Source organism: Oncorhynchus nerka, unplaced genomic scaffold (assembly GCF_034236695.1).
Source record: "Oncorhynchus nerka isolate Pitt River unplaced genomic scaffold, Oner_Uvic_2.0 unplaced_scaffold_864, whole genome shotgun sequence".
In the NCBI taxonomy this organism is placed as follows: domain Eukaryota; kingdom Metazoa; phylum Chordata; class Actinopteri; order Salmoniformes; family Salmonidae; genus Oncorhynchus; species Oncorhynchus nerka.
In genome coordinates this window covers 202,438-221,528 of record NW_027040420.1, presented here as the reverse complement: position 1 = coordinate 221,528, position 19,091 = coordinate 202,438, and the positions used below count along the sequence as shown (strand labels likewise).

At 38.1% G+C, this 19,091-nt stretch overlaps 2 protein-coding genes across 2 annotated transcripts in view; both read right to left on the bottom strand.

Moving 5' to 3' along the window:
* Positions 1 to 19,091, bottom strand: part of LOC135570990 (RNA-binding motif, single-stranded-interacting protein 3-like) — a 57,389-nt gene that overhangs the window by 18,877 nt on the left and 19,421 nt on the right. Inside the window, exon 3 of the mRNA XM_065016805.1 lies at positions 471 to 581. Within this exon, the coding sequence (XP_064872877.1) occupies positions 471 to 581 (111 nt within the window). The remainder of the gene's footprint in view (positions 1 to 470; positions 582 to 19,091) is intronic.
* On the bottom strand, positions 4,150 to 5,931 carry LOC135570989 (zinc-binding protein A33-like). Its single transcript, XM_065016804.1, has one exon. The coding sequence runs from the start codon at positions 5,734 to 5,736 to the stop codon at positions 4,162 to 4,164; it is 1,575 nt and encodes a 524-aa protein (XP_064872876.1). The 5' UTR covers positions 5,737 to 5,931; the 3' UTR covers positions 4,150 to 4,161.

Sequence of the window (19,091 nt, the reverse complement as noted above, 5' to 3'; positions counted from 1 at the left end):
GCAAGGAGGCATGGAGGCAAGGAGGCATGGAGGCAAGGAGGCAAGGAGGCAAGGAGGCGTGGAGGCAAGGAGGCAAGGAGGCAAGGAGGCAAGGAGGCAGGGAGGCATGGAGGCATAGAGGCAAGGAGGAATGGAGGCATGGAGGCAAGGAGGCATGGAGGCAAGGAAGCATGGAGGCAAGGAGGCATGGAGGCATGGAGGCAAGGAGGCAAGGAGGCAAAGATGGAATGGAAGCATGGAGGCAAGGAAGCATGGAGGCAAGGAGGCAAGGAGGCAAGGATGCATGGAGGAAAAAGGAGTTGAAAATAAAATAATCAAAGGCAGACGTTGTGAGGTTGATGTCGCCAAGTACGAAGATCAGTGAGCCGTCGTCAGGAAATGAGTTTATCAAGATGTCAAGCTTATTAAAATAACTCCAAAGGACACCTGGTGGGTGATAGACGACAAAGCAGGATTACAGTCAGACTTACGGTTCCTGTGTTTCCCAAGGACATGTGGTTTATCTGCTGTGTTATAGGACCCATCATACTGGAGGGCTGAATGGGCATGGAGAGGTCCATAGCTGGGGTTATCACAGCACCCTGGTGGATGGAGGGGAGAGAGAGAGAGAGAAGTGGGAGAGTGAGAGTGAGAGAGGGAGAAGTGGGAGAGTGAGCTGAGTGAGAGAGAGTGAGAGAGAGTGAGAGAGAGTGAGAGAGAGAGAGAGAGAGAGAGAGAGAGAGAGAGAGACAGAGAGAGACAGAGAGGGGGGGTGAGAAACAGAGGGAGGGGAGATGGTCAACACTACTGACAGGTCAACACTACTGATAGGTCAACACTACTGACAGGTCTATCACTACTGACAGGTCAACACTACTGATAGGTCAACACTACTGACAGGTCTATCACTACTGACAGGTCAACACTACTGACAGGTCAACACTACTGACAGGTCAACCACTACTGACAGGTCAACACTACTGACAGGTCAACATTACTGACAGGTCTATCACTACTGACAGGTCAACACTACTGACAGGTCAACACTACTGACAGGTCAACATTACTGATAGGTCAACACTACTGACAGGTCTATCACTACTGACAGGTCAACACTACTGACAGGTCAACACTACTGACAGGTCTATCACTACTGACAGGTCAACACTACTGACAGGTCAACACTACTGACAGGTCAACACTACTGATAGGTCTATCACTACTGACAGGTCAACACTACTGACAGGTCAACACTACTGACAGGTCCAGACAGGTCAACACTACTGACAGGTCTATCACTACTGACAGGTCAACACTACTGACAGGTCAACACTACTGACAGGTCAACACTACTGACAGGTCAACACTGCTGATAGGTCAACACTACTGACAGGTCTATCACTACTGACAGGTCAACACTACTGACAGGTCAACACTACTGACAGGTCAACACTACTGACAGGTCAACACTACTGACAGGTCTATCACTACTAACAGGTCAACACTACTGACAGGTCATCACTACTGACAGGTCCAGACAGGTCAACACTACTGACAGGTCAACACTACTGATAGGTCAACACTACTGACAGGTCAACACTACTGACAGGTCAACACTACTGATAGGTCAACACTACTGACAGGTCTATCACTACTGACAGGTCAACACTACTGACAGGTCAACACTACTGACAGGTCTATCACTACTGACAGGTCAACACTACTGACAGGTCATCACTACTGACAGGTCAAGACAGGTCAACACTACTGACAGGTCAACACTACTGACAGGTCAACACTACTGACAGGTCTATCACTACTGACAGGTCTACACTACTGACAGGTCAACACTACTGACAGGTCAACACTACTGACAGGTCTATCACTACTGACAGGTCAACACTACTGACAGGTCAACACTACTGACAGGTCAACACTACTGACAGGTCAACACTACTGATAGGTCAACACTACTGACAGGTCTAACACTACTGATAGGTCAACACTACTGACAGGTCTAACACTACTGACAGGTCAACACTACTGATGGGTCATCACTACTGACAGGTCAAGACAGGTCAACACTACTGACAGGTCAACACTACTGACAGGTCAACACTACTGACAGGTCTATCACTACTGACAGGTCTACACTACTGACAGGTCAACACTACTGACAGGTCAACACTACTGACAGGTCAACACTACTGACAGGTCTATCACTACTGACAGGTCAACACTACTGACAGGTCAACACTACTGACAGGTCAACACTACTGACAGGTCAACACTACTGATAGGTCAACACTACTGACAGGTCAACACTACTGATAGGTCTAACACTACTGACAGGTCTAACACTACTGACAGGTCAACACTACTGATGGGTCTATCACTACTGACAGCTAAGGTCAGCCTGATCTGACAGAACTCTTATTCAGATCAGGAAGTAGTCACCGCATGAGATTAGACAGTTTTACAGTAAGTTTATTTTTAATAAGAAAAAATATACAGTTTTTCACATAACAAAATGCATTGCATTTGAAACAAATAACTTTCCTTATGGTGAGATTTTCCCAATACAACACACTCCTCTTGTAAGAATAACAACCATGATTCACCCTTGATAATTGATTCTTATAGAATGTATTTTTAATTGATTCTTAAACAATGTATTCTTAATTGATTCTTAAATTGATTCAATGTATTCTAAATAGATTCTTATAGAATGTATTCTTAATTGATTCTTATAGAATGTATTCTTAATTGATTCTTATATAATGTATTCTTAATTGATTCTTATAGAATGTATTCTTAATTGATTCTTAAATAATGTATTCTTTATTGATTCTTAAAACAATGTATTCTTTATTGATTCTTAAAACAATGTATTCTTTATTGATTCTTAAACAATTGATTCTTAATTGATTCTTAAACAATGTATTCTTAATAGATTCTTATAGAATGTATTCTTAATTGATTCTTAAACAATGTATTCTTAATTGATTCTTATAGAATGTATTCTTAATTGATTCTTAAACAATGTATTCTTAATTGATTCTTAAATAATGTATTCTTTATTGATTCTTAAACAATTGATTCTTAATTGATTCTTTATTGATTTAAACAATGTATTCTTAATTGATTCTTAAATAATGTATTCTTTATTGATTCTTAAACAATTGATTCTTAATTGATTCTTAAACAATGTATTCTTAATAGATTCTTATAGAATGTATTCTTAATTGATTCTTATAGAATGTATTCTTAATTGATTCTTAAACAATGATTCTTAAACAATGTCTTAATTGATTCTTAAACAATGTATTTTTAATTGATTCTTATAGAATGTATTCTTAATTGATTCTTATAGAATGTATTCTTAATTGATTCTTATAGAATGTATTCTTAATTGATTCTTAAACAAACAATGATTCTTAAATATTCTTTATTGATTCTTAAAACAATGTATTCTTTATTGATTCTTAAACAATTGATTCTTAATTGATTCTTAAACAATGTATTCTTAATAGATTCTTATAGAATGTATTCTTAATTGATTCTTATATAATGTATTCTTAATTGATTCTTATATAATGCATTCTTAATTGATTCTTATAGAATGTATTCTTAATTGATTCTTAAATAATGTATTCTTTATTGATTCTTAAAACAATGTATTCTTTATTGATTCTTAAAACAATGATTCTTAAACAATGTATTCTTAATATTCTTTATTGTATTCTTAATTGAAAACAATGTATTCTTTATTGATTCTTAAACAATTGTATTCTTAATTGATTCTTAAATAATGTATTCTTTATTGATTCTTAAAACAATGTATTCTTAATTGATTCTTAAAACAATGTATTCTTAATTGATTCTTATAGAATGTATTCTTAAACAAATTTATTCTTATAGAATGTATTCTTAATTGATTCTTAAAGAATGTATTCTTAATTTATTCTTATACAATGTATTTTTAATTGATTCTTATAGAATGTATTCTTAATTGATTCTTAAACAATGTATTTTTAATTGATTCTTATAGAATGTATTCTTAATTGATTCTTATAGAATGTATTATTAATTGATTCTTAAAGAATGTATTTAAAATGACCTCCTGATAATGTCCACTGAACTGACACATGTTTTACACCCCCCCACACACACACACAGGGATTACTTCACTTTCAGAGACACTTTCGATTGGCAGATCTGAATACCAGGGTTGTTGCCATTAGCCACATTCCCAATATTAAAGTATGGGAACAGTCTCTCAGTAGATCTGACTTTAAGAGTGTAGATAGGTGTCATGTATTTGGGGTCGTAGAAGTACACCTCCCCTCTGTTGTAGTCCAGCTGCACTCTGATCCTCTGGGGTCTCCTCTTCAGAGCGATGATGTCACCTCCTCCTCCTATGTACTTCCCACCGTGCTGCGATATACACCACATTCCATTCTTTGGTGTCGCATCACGCTCCCGTTTCCTGTCAATGGACTCTTTAGCCACGCCCAAAACCCAGTCAGGATGGTCCCCCACCTCCAGCTCCCAGCTGTGTATTCCCGAGCTGAACCCCTCAGAGCCAAGAACATTTGTGTACCTCATAAATCGCTCTGGGTTGTTAACGAACTGCTGGGACGTGCCTGGTCTTCTCACACTGGTCAGATCATCAGTCACAGAGAGACTGGGATGTGCAGTGTTTGGGTCCAGAATCACAGGAGTGTATTTGAGGATCCCCAGCATCTTCTCCCAGACTCTGAACTGCAGGTTGCCCAGGTGTTTGGCCTTGTCTATCAGAACTCCTGAGACCAGCTGTGGATCCAGCAGTGTGTACTGGGATATTTCCTTTGTGGTCCTGAAGTTCTGCAGGAATGAGATGTCTTCATCTTTCAGCTCCTCCTCTATGGTTCTGATTGCGTCTGAAAGGTATGATATCTTTCTGCTCATCTCGTCAATCTTCTTCCTCATCATCTGACTCTTCTGCTCCTCTTCCTCCCTCAGTGCAGCTATTCTGGCTGCCTCTTCATCTCGTAGAAACTGGTGAAGCTTCTCAAACTCTTTCCTAATCTGTTTCTCTGTGTGCTGGACCTGACTCTTCATGTGTTCTGCTGTTTTATCACAGGCTAGTTTAACGTTGTTAAAGACCTCTAGGTTCTTCTGTAAAGGCTTCAGGGCGGTGTGGAGTTCCTCCTTAAGATCCTGGACAACCTCGTCTACGGGGACACAGTCGTGAGATTTATGGACTTTTGAATCTCGACACACCAAGCAGACGGGCTGTTTGTCCTTCAGACAGAAGAGTTTGAATTTCTCACCGTGCAGACTGCAGAGCACCTCAGAGCCAGATGAAGCTCTCTGACTGCCGTCCTGTATCTCAGACCCAGATGAAGCTCTCTGACTGCAGAGCACCTCCGAGCCAGATGAAGCTCTCTGACTCCCATGCTGTATCTCAGACCCAGATGAAGCTCTCTGACTCCTGTCCTGTATCTCAGACCCAGCGGAAGCTCTCTGCCTTCTCTCCTGTAAGAAGGCCTCACACGCGTCATTCAACGCCAGGTTACGAGGAGGTTGAGTCATAGCTACGGGAAATCTTCTCCTACAAACTGGACATTTCCAAGGTTTCTTATCTGCCCAGTATTCCTGCTGACAGACTTCACAGAAGCTGTGGCCACATGCCAGGACGACAGGATCCTTGAAGATGTCACAGCAGATGGGACAGGAGAACCTGTCCTCTGGTAGAGATGATCCGGATGCCATTATCTCACATCGCTGCCACTCCTCGTTCTGTAACAGCTTCTGTACTTTACTCTCCACAGCTTCCACTTTACAAAGGGAAAGTAATCCACTCAAATACAGTCCCAAATCAACCCCCCACCCCCATTCCAAAAAAAGGTGAAGCTGCACTTGGAGATGACAGTTCTGACGATGGTATGTCCTTCTAATATCTCTCGGTCCACATGAATCCAAATGAAATCGTTGTGGGGTCCACCTGAGTGGAACACCGTAGAGCTCAACGTTTAACAGTAGTGAGCTGTACTCAGCTTGGCCCTCAGAGTTTACAGACAACCAAGAGCGGTTAGACAGGAAAGTTGTGTCTTTCAGTTGACGCCAACGAAAACCCTGATCAGCCAATCAGCGATGACGTTTGAGGACAGTTACATTGCTGGTTATCAAGGAGCCTTTTATTCACGCAGGAAAACGATTGGTTGAACTTGTGTAGTGGTGTAACTACAGGAGAACGATTGGAATGTAATAGCTGTTATATATAATGACTTTAAGTTTATTTTTACTGGTATCGGTCAGCTCAAAACATACAGGGAATGATCACACCTCTGTTGGTACTAGTGACAACAATAAACAATAACTCCCTGTTGACACCACAGTAATGTGGGTGGCTTGGTTCTCCTATCCTTGTGGGGACCTAAATGCCTCAGAAGTCCCCACAAGTAAGGTAACAAGGAAAATATGCTCTCTCCTGGGGCCAAGTCCCCATGAGGACAAAGGCTATTTTAAGTTTAGGGGTTTGGATTAGGGTTAGGATTAGAATTAGGGTTAGGGGTTTGGATTAGGTTTAGGATTAGAATTAGGGTTAGGGGTTTGGATTAGGGTTAGGATTAGAATTAGGGTTAGGGGTTTGGATTAGGGTTAGGATTAGAATTAGGGTTAGGGTTTGGATTAGGGTTAGGGTTAGAATTAGGTTAGAAAAAGGTTAGGTTAGGGTAGGATTAGGGTTAGGGTTATAGGTTAGGGTAAGGGTTAGGGTTATAGGTTAGGGTAAGGTTTATTTTAGGGTTATTGTTTAGGGTTAGGGTTAGGTTTAGGGTTAGGGGTTAGGGTAAGGGTTAGGGTTAGGTTAGGAGGGTTAGGGTTATTGTTAGGTTAGGGTTAGGTTTAGGGTTAGGAAGGGTTAGGGAAATTGGTTTTTGTTAGGGGTTAGGGTTAGGGTTAGGGTTAGGGTGTGTGTGTGTGTGTGTGTGTGTGTGTGTCTGTCTGTGTGTGTGTGTGTGTGTGTTTGTGTGTGTGTGTGTGTGTGTGTGTGTGTGTGTGTGTGTGAGAGAGAGAGAGAGAGAGAGAAATAGAGAATATTACACATGACACCTAGACCAGAGGAAGTCCCACCAGGCCAGGACCATAGTGGCTGAAGGACTTTTTAAGACAGATCTCAGGATGCACCGCCCAAATGGCACTTTGTTCCCTATATAGTGCACTACTTTTGACCAGGGCCCATAGGGAATGTAGGGATGGAATACAGAATGTAGGGATAGAATACAGAATGTAGGGATGGAATACAGAATGTAGGGATGGAATACAGAATGTAGGGATGGAATACAGAATGTAGGGATAGAATACATAATGTAGGGATGGAATACAGAATGTAGGGATGGAATACAGAATGTAGGGATGGAATACAGAATGTAGGGATGGAATACAGAATGTATGGATGGAATACAGAATGTAGGGATGGAATACAGAATGTAGGGATGGAATACAGAATGTAGGGATGGAATACAGAATGTATGGATGGAATACAGAATGTAGGGATGGAATACAGAATGTAGGGATGGAATACAGAATGTAGGGATGGAATACAGAATGTAGGGATGGAGTACAGAATGTAGGGATGGAATACAGAATGTAGGGATGGAATACAGAATGTAGGGATAGAATACAGAATGTAGGGATAGAATACAGAATGTAGGGATGGAATACAGAATGTAGGGATGGAATACAGAATGTAGGAATGGAATACAGAATGTAGGGATGGAATACAGAATGTAGGACTGGAATACAGAATGTAGGGATGGAATACAGAATATAGGGATGGAATACAGAATGTAGGGATAGAATACAGAATGTAGGGATGGAATACAGAATGTAGGGATGGAATACAGAATGTAGGGATGGAATACAGAATGTAGGGATAGAATACAGAATGTAGGGATGGAATACAGAATGTAGGGATGGAATACAGAATGTAGGGATGGAATACAGAATGTAGGGATGGAACGCAGAATGTAGGGATGGAATACAGAATGTAGGGATGGAATGCAGAATGTAGGGATGGAATACAGAATGTAGGGATAGAATACAGAATGTACAGATGGAGTACAGAATGTAGGGATGGAATGCAGAATGTAGGGATAGAATACAAATGTAGGGATGGAATACAGAATGTAGGGATGGAATATAGGGATGGAATACAGAATGTAGGGATAGAATACAGAATATAGGGATGGAATACAGAATGTAGGGATAGAATACAGAATGTAGGGATGGAATACAGAATGTAGGGATGGAATACAGAATGTAGGGATAGAATACAGAATGTAGGGATGGAATACAGAATGTAGGAATGGAATACAGAATGTAGGGATGGAATGCAGAATGTAGGGATAGAATACAAATGTAGGGATGGAATACAGAATGTAGGGATGGAATACAGAATGTAGGGATGGAATACAGAATGTAGGGATGGAATGCAGAATGTAGGGATGGAGTACAGAATGTAGGGATAGAATACAGAATGTAGGGATGGAATACAGAATGTAGGAATGGAATACAGAATGTAGGGATGGAATGCAGAATGTAGGGATAGAATACAAATGTAGGGATGGAATACAGAATGTAGGGATGGAATACAGAATGTAGGGATGGAATACAGAATGTAGGGATAGAATACAGAATGTAGGGATGGAATACAGAATGTAGGGATGGAATACAGAATGTAGGGATGGAATACAGAATGTAGGGATAGAATACAAATGTAGGGATAGAATACAAATGTAGGGATGGAATACAGAATGTAGGGATGGAATACAGAATGTAGGGATGGAATACAGAATGTAGGGATGGAATACAGAATGTAGGGATAGAATACAGAATGTAGGGATGGAATACAGAATGTAGGGATGGAATACAGAATGTAGGGATGGAGTACAGAATGTAGGGATGGAATACAGAATGTAGGGATGGAATACAGAATGTAGGGATGGAATACAGAATGTAGGGATGGAATACAGAATGTAGGGATGGAATACAGAATGTAGGGATGGAATACAGAATGTAGGGATGGAATACAGAATGTAGGGATAGAATACAAATGTAGGGATGGAATACAGAATGTAGGGATGGAATACAGAATGTAGGGATGGAATACAGAATGTAGGGATGGAATACAGAATGTAGGGATAGAATACAAATGTAGGGATGGAATACAGAATGTAGGGATGGAATACAGAATGTAGGGATGGAATACAGAATGTAGGGATGGAATACAGAATGTAGGGATGGAATACAGAATGTAGGGATAGAATACAGAATGTAGGGATAGAATACAGAATGTAGGGATGGAATACAGAATGTAGGAATGGAATACAGAATGTAGGGATGGAATGCAGAATGTAGGGATAGAATACAAATGTAGGGATGGAATACAGAATGTAGGGATGGAATACAGAATGTAGGGATGGAATACAGAATGTAGGGATAGAATACAGAATGTAGGGATGGAATACAGAATGTAGGGATGGAATACAGAATGTAGGGATGGAATACAGAATGTAGGGATAGAATACAAATGTAGGGATGGAATACAGAATGTAGGGATGGAATACAGAATGTAGGGATGGAATACAGAATGTAGGGATGGAATACAGAATGTAGGGATGGAATACAGAATGTAGGGATAGAATACAGAATGTACAGATGGAGTACAGAATGTAGGGATGGAATACAGAATGTAGGACTGGAATGCAGAATGTAGGGATGGAATACAGAATGTAGGAATGGAATACAGAATGTAGGGATGGAATAGAGAATGTAGGGATAGAATACAGAATGTAGGGATAGAATACAGAATGTAGGGATGGAATACAGAATGTAGGAATGGAATACAGAATGTAGGGATGGAATGCAGAATGTAGGGATAGAATACAAATGTAGGGATGGAATACAGAATGTAGGGATGGAATACAGAATGTAGGGATGGAATACAGAATGTAGGGATAGAATACAGAATGTAGGGATGGAATACAGAATGTAGGGATGGAATACAGAATGTAGGGATGGAATACAGAATGTAGGGATAGAATACAAATGTAGGGATGGAATACAGAATGTAGGGATGGAATACAGAATGTAGGGATGGAATACAGAATGTAGGGATGGAATACAGAATGTAGGGATAGAATACAGAATGTAGGGATAGAATACAAGTGTAGGGATGGAATACAGAATGTAGGGATGGAATACAGAATGTAGGGATGGAATACAGAATGTAGGGATGGAATACAGAATGTAGGGATGGAGTACAGAATGTAGGGATGGAATACAGAATGTAGGGATGGAATACAGAATGTAGGGATGGAATACAGAATGTAGGGATAGAATACAAATGTAGGGATGGAATACAGAATGTAGGGATGGAATACAGAATGTAGGGATGGAATACAGAATGTAGGGATGGAATACAGAATGTAGGGATAGAATACAAATGTAGGGATGGAATACAGAATGTAGGGATGGAATACAGAATGTAGGGATGGAATACAGAATGTAGGGATGGAATACAGAATGTAGGGATGGAATACAGAATGTAGGGATAGAATACAGAATGTAGGGATGGAATACAGAATGTAGGGATAGAATACAGAATGTAGGGATGGAATACAGAATGTAGGGATAGAATACAGAATGTACAGATGGAGTACAGAATGTAGGGATGGAATACAGAATGTAGGACTGGAATGCAGAATGTAGGGATGGAATACAGAATGTAGGAATGGAATACAGAATGTAGGGATGGAATACAGAATGTAGGGATAGAATACAGAATGTAGGGATAGAATACAGAATGTAGGGATGGAATACAGAATGTAGGAATGGAATACAGAATGTAGGGATGGAATGCAGAATGTAGGGATAGAATACAAATGTAGGGATGGAATACAGAATGTAGGGATGGAATACAGAATGTAGGGATGGAATACAGAATGTAGGGATAGAATACAGAATGTAGGGATGGACTACAGAATGTAGGGATAGAATACAGAATGTAGGGATGGAATACAGAATGTAGGGATAGAATACAAATGTAGGGATGGAATACAGAATGTAGGGATGGAATACAGAATGTAGGGATGGAATACAGAATGTAGGGATGGAATACAGAATGTAGGGATGGAATACAGAATGTAGGGATAGAATACAGAATGTACAGATGGAGTACAGAATGTAGGGATGGAATACAGAATGTAGGACTGGAATGCAGAATGTAGGGATGGAATACAGAATGTAGGAATGGAATACAGAATGTAGGGATGGAATACAGAATGTAGGGATAGAATACAGAATGTAGGGATAGAATACAGAATGTAGGGATGGAATACAGAATGTAGGAATGGAATACAGAATGTAGGGATGGAATGCAGAATGTAGGGATAGAATACAAATGTAGGGATGGATTACAGAATGTAGGGATGGAATACAGAATGTAGGGATGGAATACAGAATGTAGGGATAGAATACAGAATGTAGGGATGGAATACAGAATGTAGGGATGGAATACAGAATGTAGGGATGGAATACAGAATGTAGGGATAGAATACAAATGTAGGGATGGAATACAGAATGTAGGGATGGAATACAGAATGTAGGGATGGAATACAGAATGTAGGGATGGAATACAGAATGTAGGGATAGAATACAGAATGTAGGGATAGAATACAAATGTAGGGATGGAATACAGAATGTAGGGATGGAATACAGAATGTAGGGATGGAATACAGAATGTAGGGATGGAATACAGAATGTAGGGATGGAGTACAGAATGTAGGGATGGAATACAGAATGTAGGGATGGAATACAGAATGTAGGGATGGAATACAGAATGTAGGGATGGAATACAGAATGTAGGGATGGAATACAGAATGTAGGGATGGAATACAGAATGTAGGGATGGAATACAGAATGTAGGGATGGAATACAGAATGTAGGGATAGAATACAGAATGTAGGGATGGAATACAGAATGTAGGGATGGAATACAGAATGTAGGGATGGAATACAGAATGTAGGGATGGAATACAGAATGTAGGGATAGAATACAGAATGTAGGGATAGAATACAAATGTAGGGATGGAATACAGAATGTAGGGATGGAATACAGAATGTAGGGATGGAATACAGAATGTAGGGATAGAATACAGAATGTAGGGATGGAATACAGAATGTAGGGATAGAATACAGAATGTAGGGATGGAATACAGAATGTAGGGATGGAATACAGAATGTAGGGATAGAATACAAATGTAGGGATGGAATACAGAATGTAGGGATGGAATACAGAATGTAGGGATGGAATACAGAATGTAGGACTGGAATACGGAATGTAGGGATGGAATACAGAATGTAGGGATGGAATACAGAATGTAGGGATGGAATACAGAATGTAGGTATGGAATACAGAATGTAGGGATGGAATACAGAATGTAGGGATGGAATACAGAATGTAGGGATAGAATACAGAATGTAGGGATAGAATACAAATGTAGGGATGGAATACAGAATGTAAGGATGGAATACAAATGTAGGGATGGAATACAGAATGTAGGGATGGAATACAGAATGTAGGGATGGAATACAGAATGTAGGGATGGAATACAGAATGTAGGGATGGAATACAGAATGTAGGGATGGAATACAGAAGCAGACACAAATGTCATATTATATATATACAGGATAGAATACAGAATGTAGGGATGGAATACAGAATGTAGGGATGGAATGCAGAATGTAGGGATGGAATACAGAATGTAGGGATAGAATACAGAATGTAGGGATGGAATACAGAATGTAGGGATGGAATGCAGAATGTAGGGATGGAATACAGAATGTAGGACTGGAATACGGAATGTAGGGATGGAATACAGAATGTAGGGATGGAATACAGAATGTAGGGATGGAATACAGAATGTAGGTATGGAATACAGAATGTAGGGATGGAACACAGAATGTAGGGATGGAATACAGAATGTAGGGATAGAATACAGAATGTAGGGATAGAATACAAATGTAGGGATGGAATACAGAATGTAAGGATGGAATACAAATGTAGGGATGGAATACAGAATGTAGGGATGGAATACAGAATGTAGGGATGGAATACAGAATGTAGGGATGGAATACAGAATGTAGGGATGGAACACAGAATGTAGGGATGGAACACAGAATGTAGGGATGGAATACAGAATGTAGGGATAGAATAGTCTCTCTCTCCCTCTATATATATATATATATTTATATTTCTCAGAATGTAGGGATAGAATACAAATGTAGGGATGGAATACAGAATGTAAGGATGGAATACAAATGTAGGGATGGAATACAGAATGTAGGGATGGAATACAGAATGTAGGGATGGAATACAGAATGTAGGTATGGAATACAGAATGTAGGGATGGAACACAGAATGTAGGGATGGAATACAGAATGTAGGGATAGAATACAGAATGTAGGGATAGAATACAAATGTAGGGATGGAATACAGAATGTAAGGATGGAATACAAATGTAGGGATGGAATACAGAATGTAGGGATGGAATACAGAATGTAGGGATGGAATACAGAATGTAGGGATGGAATACAGAATGTAGGGATGGAATACAGAATGTAGGGATGGAATACAGAATGTAGGGATAGAATACAGAATGTAGGGATGGAATACAGAATGTAGGGATGGAATGCAGAATGTAGGGATGGAATACAGAATGTAGGGATAGAATACAGAATGTAGGGATGGAATACAGAATGCAGAATGCAGAATGTAGGGATGGAATACAGAATGTAGGGATGGAATACAGAATGTAGGGATGGAATACAGAATGTAGGGATGGAATGCAGAATGTAGGGATGGAATACAGAATGTAGGGATGGAATACAGAATGTAAGGATAGAATACAGAATGTAGGGATGGAATACAGAATGTAGGGATGGAACGCAGAATGTAGGGATGGAATACAGAATGTAGGGATGGAATGCAGAATGTAGGGATGGAATACAGAATGTAGGGATAGAATACAGAATGTACAGATGGAGTACAGAATGTAGGGATGGAATACAGAATGTAGGACTGGAATGCAGAATGTAGGGATGGAATATATAATGTAGGAATGGAATACAAATGTAGGGATGGAATACAGAATGTAGGGATGGAATACTGAATGTAGGGATGGAATACAGAATGTAGGTATGGAATACAGAATGTAGGGATAGAATACAAATGTAGGGATGGAATACAAATGTAGGGATGGAATACAGAATGTAGGGATGGAATACAGAATGTAGGGATGGAATACAGAATGTAGGGATGGAATACAGAATGTAGGGATAGAATACAGAATGTAGGGATAGAATACAGAATGTAGGGATGGAATACAGAATGTAGGAATGGAATACAGAAGGTAGGGATGGATTACAGAATGTAGGGATGGAATACAGAATGTAGGGATGGAATACAGAATGTAGGGATGGAATACAGAATGTAGGGATGGAATTCAGAATGTAGGGATGGAATACAGAAGGTAGGGATGGAATACAGAATGTAGGGATGGAATACAGAATGTAGGGATGGAATACAGAATGTAGGGATGGAATACAGAATGTAGGGATGGAATACAGAATGTAGGGATGGAGTACAGAATGTAGGGATGGAGTACAGAATGTATGGATAGAATACAGAATGTAGGGATGGAATACAGAATGTAGGGATGGAATACAGAATGTAGGGATGGAATACAGAATGTAGGGATAGAATACAGAATGTAGGGATAGAATACAGAATGTAGGGATGGAATACAGAATGTAGGGATGGAATACAGAATGTAGGTATGGAATACAGAATGTAGGGATAGAATACAAATGTAGGGATGGAATACAGAATGTAGGGATGGAATACAGAATGTAGGGATGGAATACAGAATGTAGGGATAGAATACAAATGTAGGGATGGAATACAGAATGTAGGGATGGAATACAGAATGTAGGGATGGAATACAGAAGGTAGGGATGGAATACAGAATGTAGGGATGGAATTCAGAATGTAGGGATGGAATACAGAATGTAGGGATGGAGTAGCTATAACAGCAGACACTGAGGTAAGTGGACACTAGATAACAAGGTGATCTCTGTAAACCAGCTATAACAGCAGACACTGAGGTTAGTGGACACTAGATAACAAGGTGATCTCTGTTAACCAGCTATAACAACAGACACTGAGGTTAGTGGACACTAGATAACAAGGTGATCTCTGTTAACCAGCTATAACAGCAGACACTGAGGTTAGTGGACACTAGATAACAAGGTGATCTCTGTTAACCAGCTATAACAGCAGACACTGAGGTTAGTGGACACTAGACAACAAGGTGATCTCTGTTAACCAGCTATAACAGCAGACACTGAGGTAAGTGGACACTAGACAACAAGGTGATCTCTGTTAACCAGCTATAACAGCAGACACTGAGGTAAGTGGACACTAGATAACAAGGTGATCTCTGTAAACCAGCTATAACAGCAGACACTGGGGTTAGTGGACACTAGACAACAAGGTGATCTCTATAAACCAGCTATAACAGCAGACACTGAGGTTAGTGGACACTAGATAACAAGGTGATCTCTGTAAACCAGCTATAACAGCAGACACTGGGGTTAGTGGACACTAGACAACAAGGTGATCTCTATAAACCAGCTATAACAGCAGACACTGAGGTTAGTGGACACTAGACAACAAGGTGATCTCTGTAAACCAGCTATAACAGCAGGATGGAGACACTGAGGTTAGTGGACACTAGACAACAAGGTGATCTCTGTAAACCAGCTATAACAACAGACACTGAGGTAAGTGGACACTAGACAACAAGGTGATCTCTGTAAACCAGCTATAGCAGCAGGATGGAGACACTGAGGTAAGTGGACACTAGATAACAAGGTGATCTCTGTAAACCAGCTATAACAGCAGACACTGAGGATAGTGGACACTAGGAAACATGTGTTAACATTGCCAAAGCAAGTGAGGTAGTTAATATAGCAAGTGAATATATAAAGTGAAATCAACAATAAAAATGAACAGTAAACATTACACATACAGAAGTTTCAAAACAATAAAGATATTACAAATGTCATATTATATATATACAGTGTTTTAACAATGTACAAATGGTTAAAGGACACAAGATAAAATAAATAAGCATTTATATGAGTTGTATTTACCTCTCTCTCTATATCTATATATATATTTCTCTATCTCAGTGTGTCTCTCTCTCTTCCTCTATATATATATATATATTTCTCTATCTCAGTGTGTCTCTCTCTCTTCCTCTATATCTATATATATATTTCTCTATCTCAGTGTGTCTCTCTCTCTTCCTCTATATCTATATATATATTTCTCTATCTCAGTGTGTCTCTCTCTCTTCCTCTATATATATATATATATTTCTCTATCTCAGTGTGTCTCTCTCTCTCTCTCTATATATATATATATATATATTTCTCTATCTCAGTGTGTCTCTCTCTCCCTCTCTATATATATATATATATATATTTCTCTATCTCAGTGTGTCTCTATCTCTATATATATGTATATATACATTTACATTTAAGTCATTTAGCAGACGCTCTTATATATTTCTCCATCTCAGTGTGTCTCTCTCTCTCCCTCTATATATATATATTTCTCCATCTCAGTGTGTCTCTCTCTCTCTCTCTCTCTCTATATATATATATATATATATATATTTCTCTATCTCAGTGTGTCTCTCTCTCTCCCTCTATATATATATATTTCTCTATCTCAGTGTGTCTCTCTCTCTCCCTCTATATATATATATTTCTCTATCTCAGTGTGTCTCTCTCTCTCCCTCTATATATATATATTTCTCTATCTCAGTGTGTCTCTCTCTCTCCCTCTATATATATATATATATTTATATTTCTCAGTGTCTCTCTCTCTCCCTCTATATATATATATTTATATTTCTCAGTGTCTCTCTCTCTCCCTCTATATATATATATATATATGTTTATATATCTCAGTGTGTCTCTCTCTCTCCCTCTATATATATATATATATTTATATTTCTCAGTGTGTCTCTCTCTCCCTCTATATATATATATATATATTTATATTTCTCAGTGTGTCTCTCTCTCTTCCTCTATATATATATATTTATATTTCTCAGTGTCTCTCTCTCTCCCTCTATATATATATATATTTATATTTCTCAGTGTCTCTCTCTCTCCCTCTATATATATATATATTTATATTTCTCAGTGTCTCTCCCTCTATATATATATATATATTTATATATCTCAGTGTGTCTCTCTCTCTCTTCCTCTATATATATATATTTATATTTCTCAGTGTCTCTCTCTCTCCCTCTATATATATATATATTTATATTTCTCAGTGTCTCTCCCTCTATATATATATATATATATTTATATTTCTCAGTGTCTCTCTCTCTCCCTCTATATATATATATATTTATATTTCTCAGTGTGTCTCTCTCTCCCTCTATATATATATATATATTTATATTTCTCAGTGTGTCTCTCTCTCTCCCTCTATATATATATATATATTTATATTTCTCAGTGTGTCTCTCTCTCTCCCTCTATATATATATATATATTTATATTTCTCAGTGTGTCTCTCCCTCTATATATATATATTTATATTTCTCAGTGTGTCTCTCTCTCCCTCTATATATATATATATATATATTTATATTTCTCAGTGTCTCTCTCTCTCCCTCTATATATATATATATATATATTTATATTTCTCAGTGTGTCTCTCTCTCTCCCTATATATATATATATATTTATATTTCTCAGTGTCTCTCTCTCTCCCTCTATATATATATATATTTATATTTCTCAGTGTGTCTCTCTCTCCCTCTATATATATATATATATTTCTCTATCTCAGTGTGTCTCTCTCTCTCCCTCTATATATATATATATATTTATATTTCTCAGTGTGTCTCTCTCTCCCTCTATATATATATATATATATTTCTCTATCTCAGTGTGTCTCTCTCTCCTCTATATATATATATATATTTATATTTCTCAGTGTCTCTCTCTCTTCCTCTATATATATATATATATTTATATTTCTCAGTGTGTCTCTCTCTCCCTCTATATATATATATATTTATATTTCTCAGTGTGTCTCTCTCTCTTCCTCTATATATATATATATATATATTTATATTTCTCAGTGTGTCTCTCTCTCCCTCTATATATATATATATATTTATATTTCAGTGTGTCTCTCTCTCTCCCTCTATATATATATATATATTTATATTTCTCAGTGTGTCTCTCTCTCTCCCTCTATATATATATATATATATTTATATTTCTCAGTGTGTCTCTCTCTCTCCCTCTATATATATATATATATTTATATTTCTCAGTGTGTCTCTCTCTCTCCCTCTATATATATATATATATTTATATTTCTCAGTGTCTCTCTCTCCCTCTATATATATATATATATTTATATTTCTCAGTGTGTCTCTCTCTCTCCCTCTATATATATATATATATTTATATTTCTCAGTGTGTCTCTCTCTCTCCCTCTATATATATATATATATTTATATTTCTCAGTGTGTCTCTCTCTCTCCCTATATATATATATATATATTTATATTTCTCAGTGTCTCTCTCTCTCCCTCTATATATATATATATATATATATTTATATTTCTCAGTGTGTCTCTCTCTCTCCCTCTATATATATATATATTTATATTTCTCAGTGTCTCTCTCTCCCTCTATATATATATATATTTATATTTCTCAGTGTGTCTCTCTCTCTCCCTCTATATATATATATATATTTATATTTCTCAGTGTGTCTCTCTCTCTCCCTCTATATATATATTTATATTTCTCAGTGTGTCTCTCTCCCTCTATATATATATATATTTATATTTCTCAGTGTGTCTCTCTCTCTCCCTATATATATATATATTTATATTTCTCAGTGTGTCTCTCTCTCTCCTCTATATATATATATATTTATATTTCTCAGTGTGTCTCTCT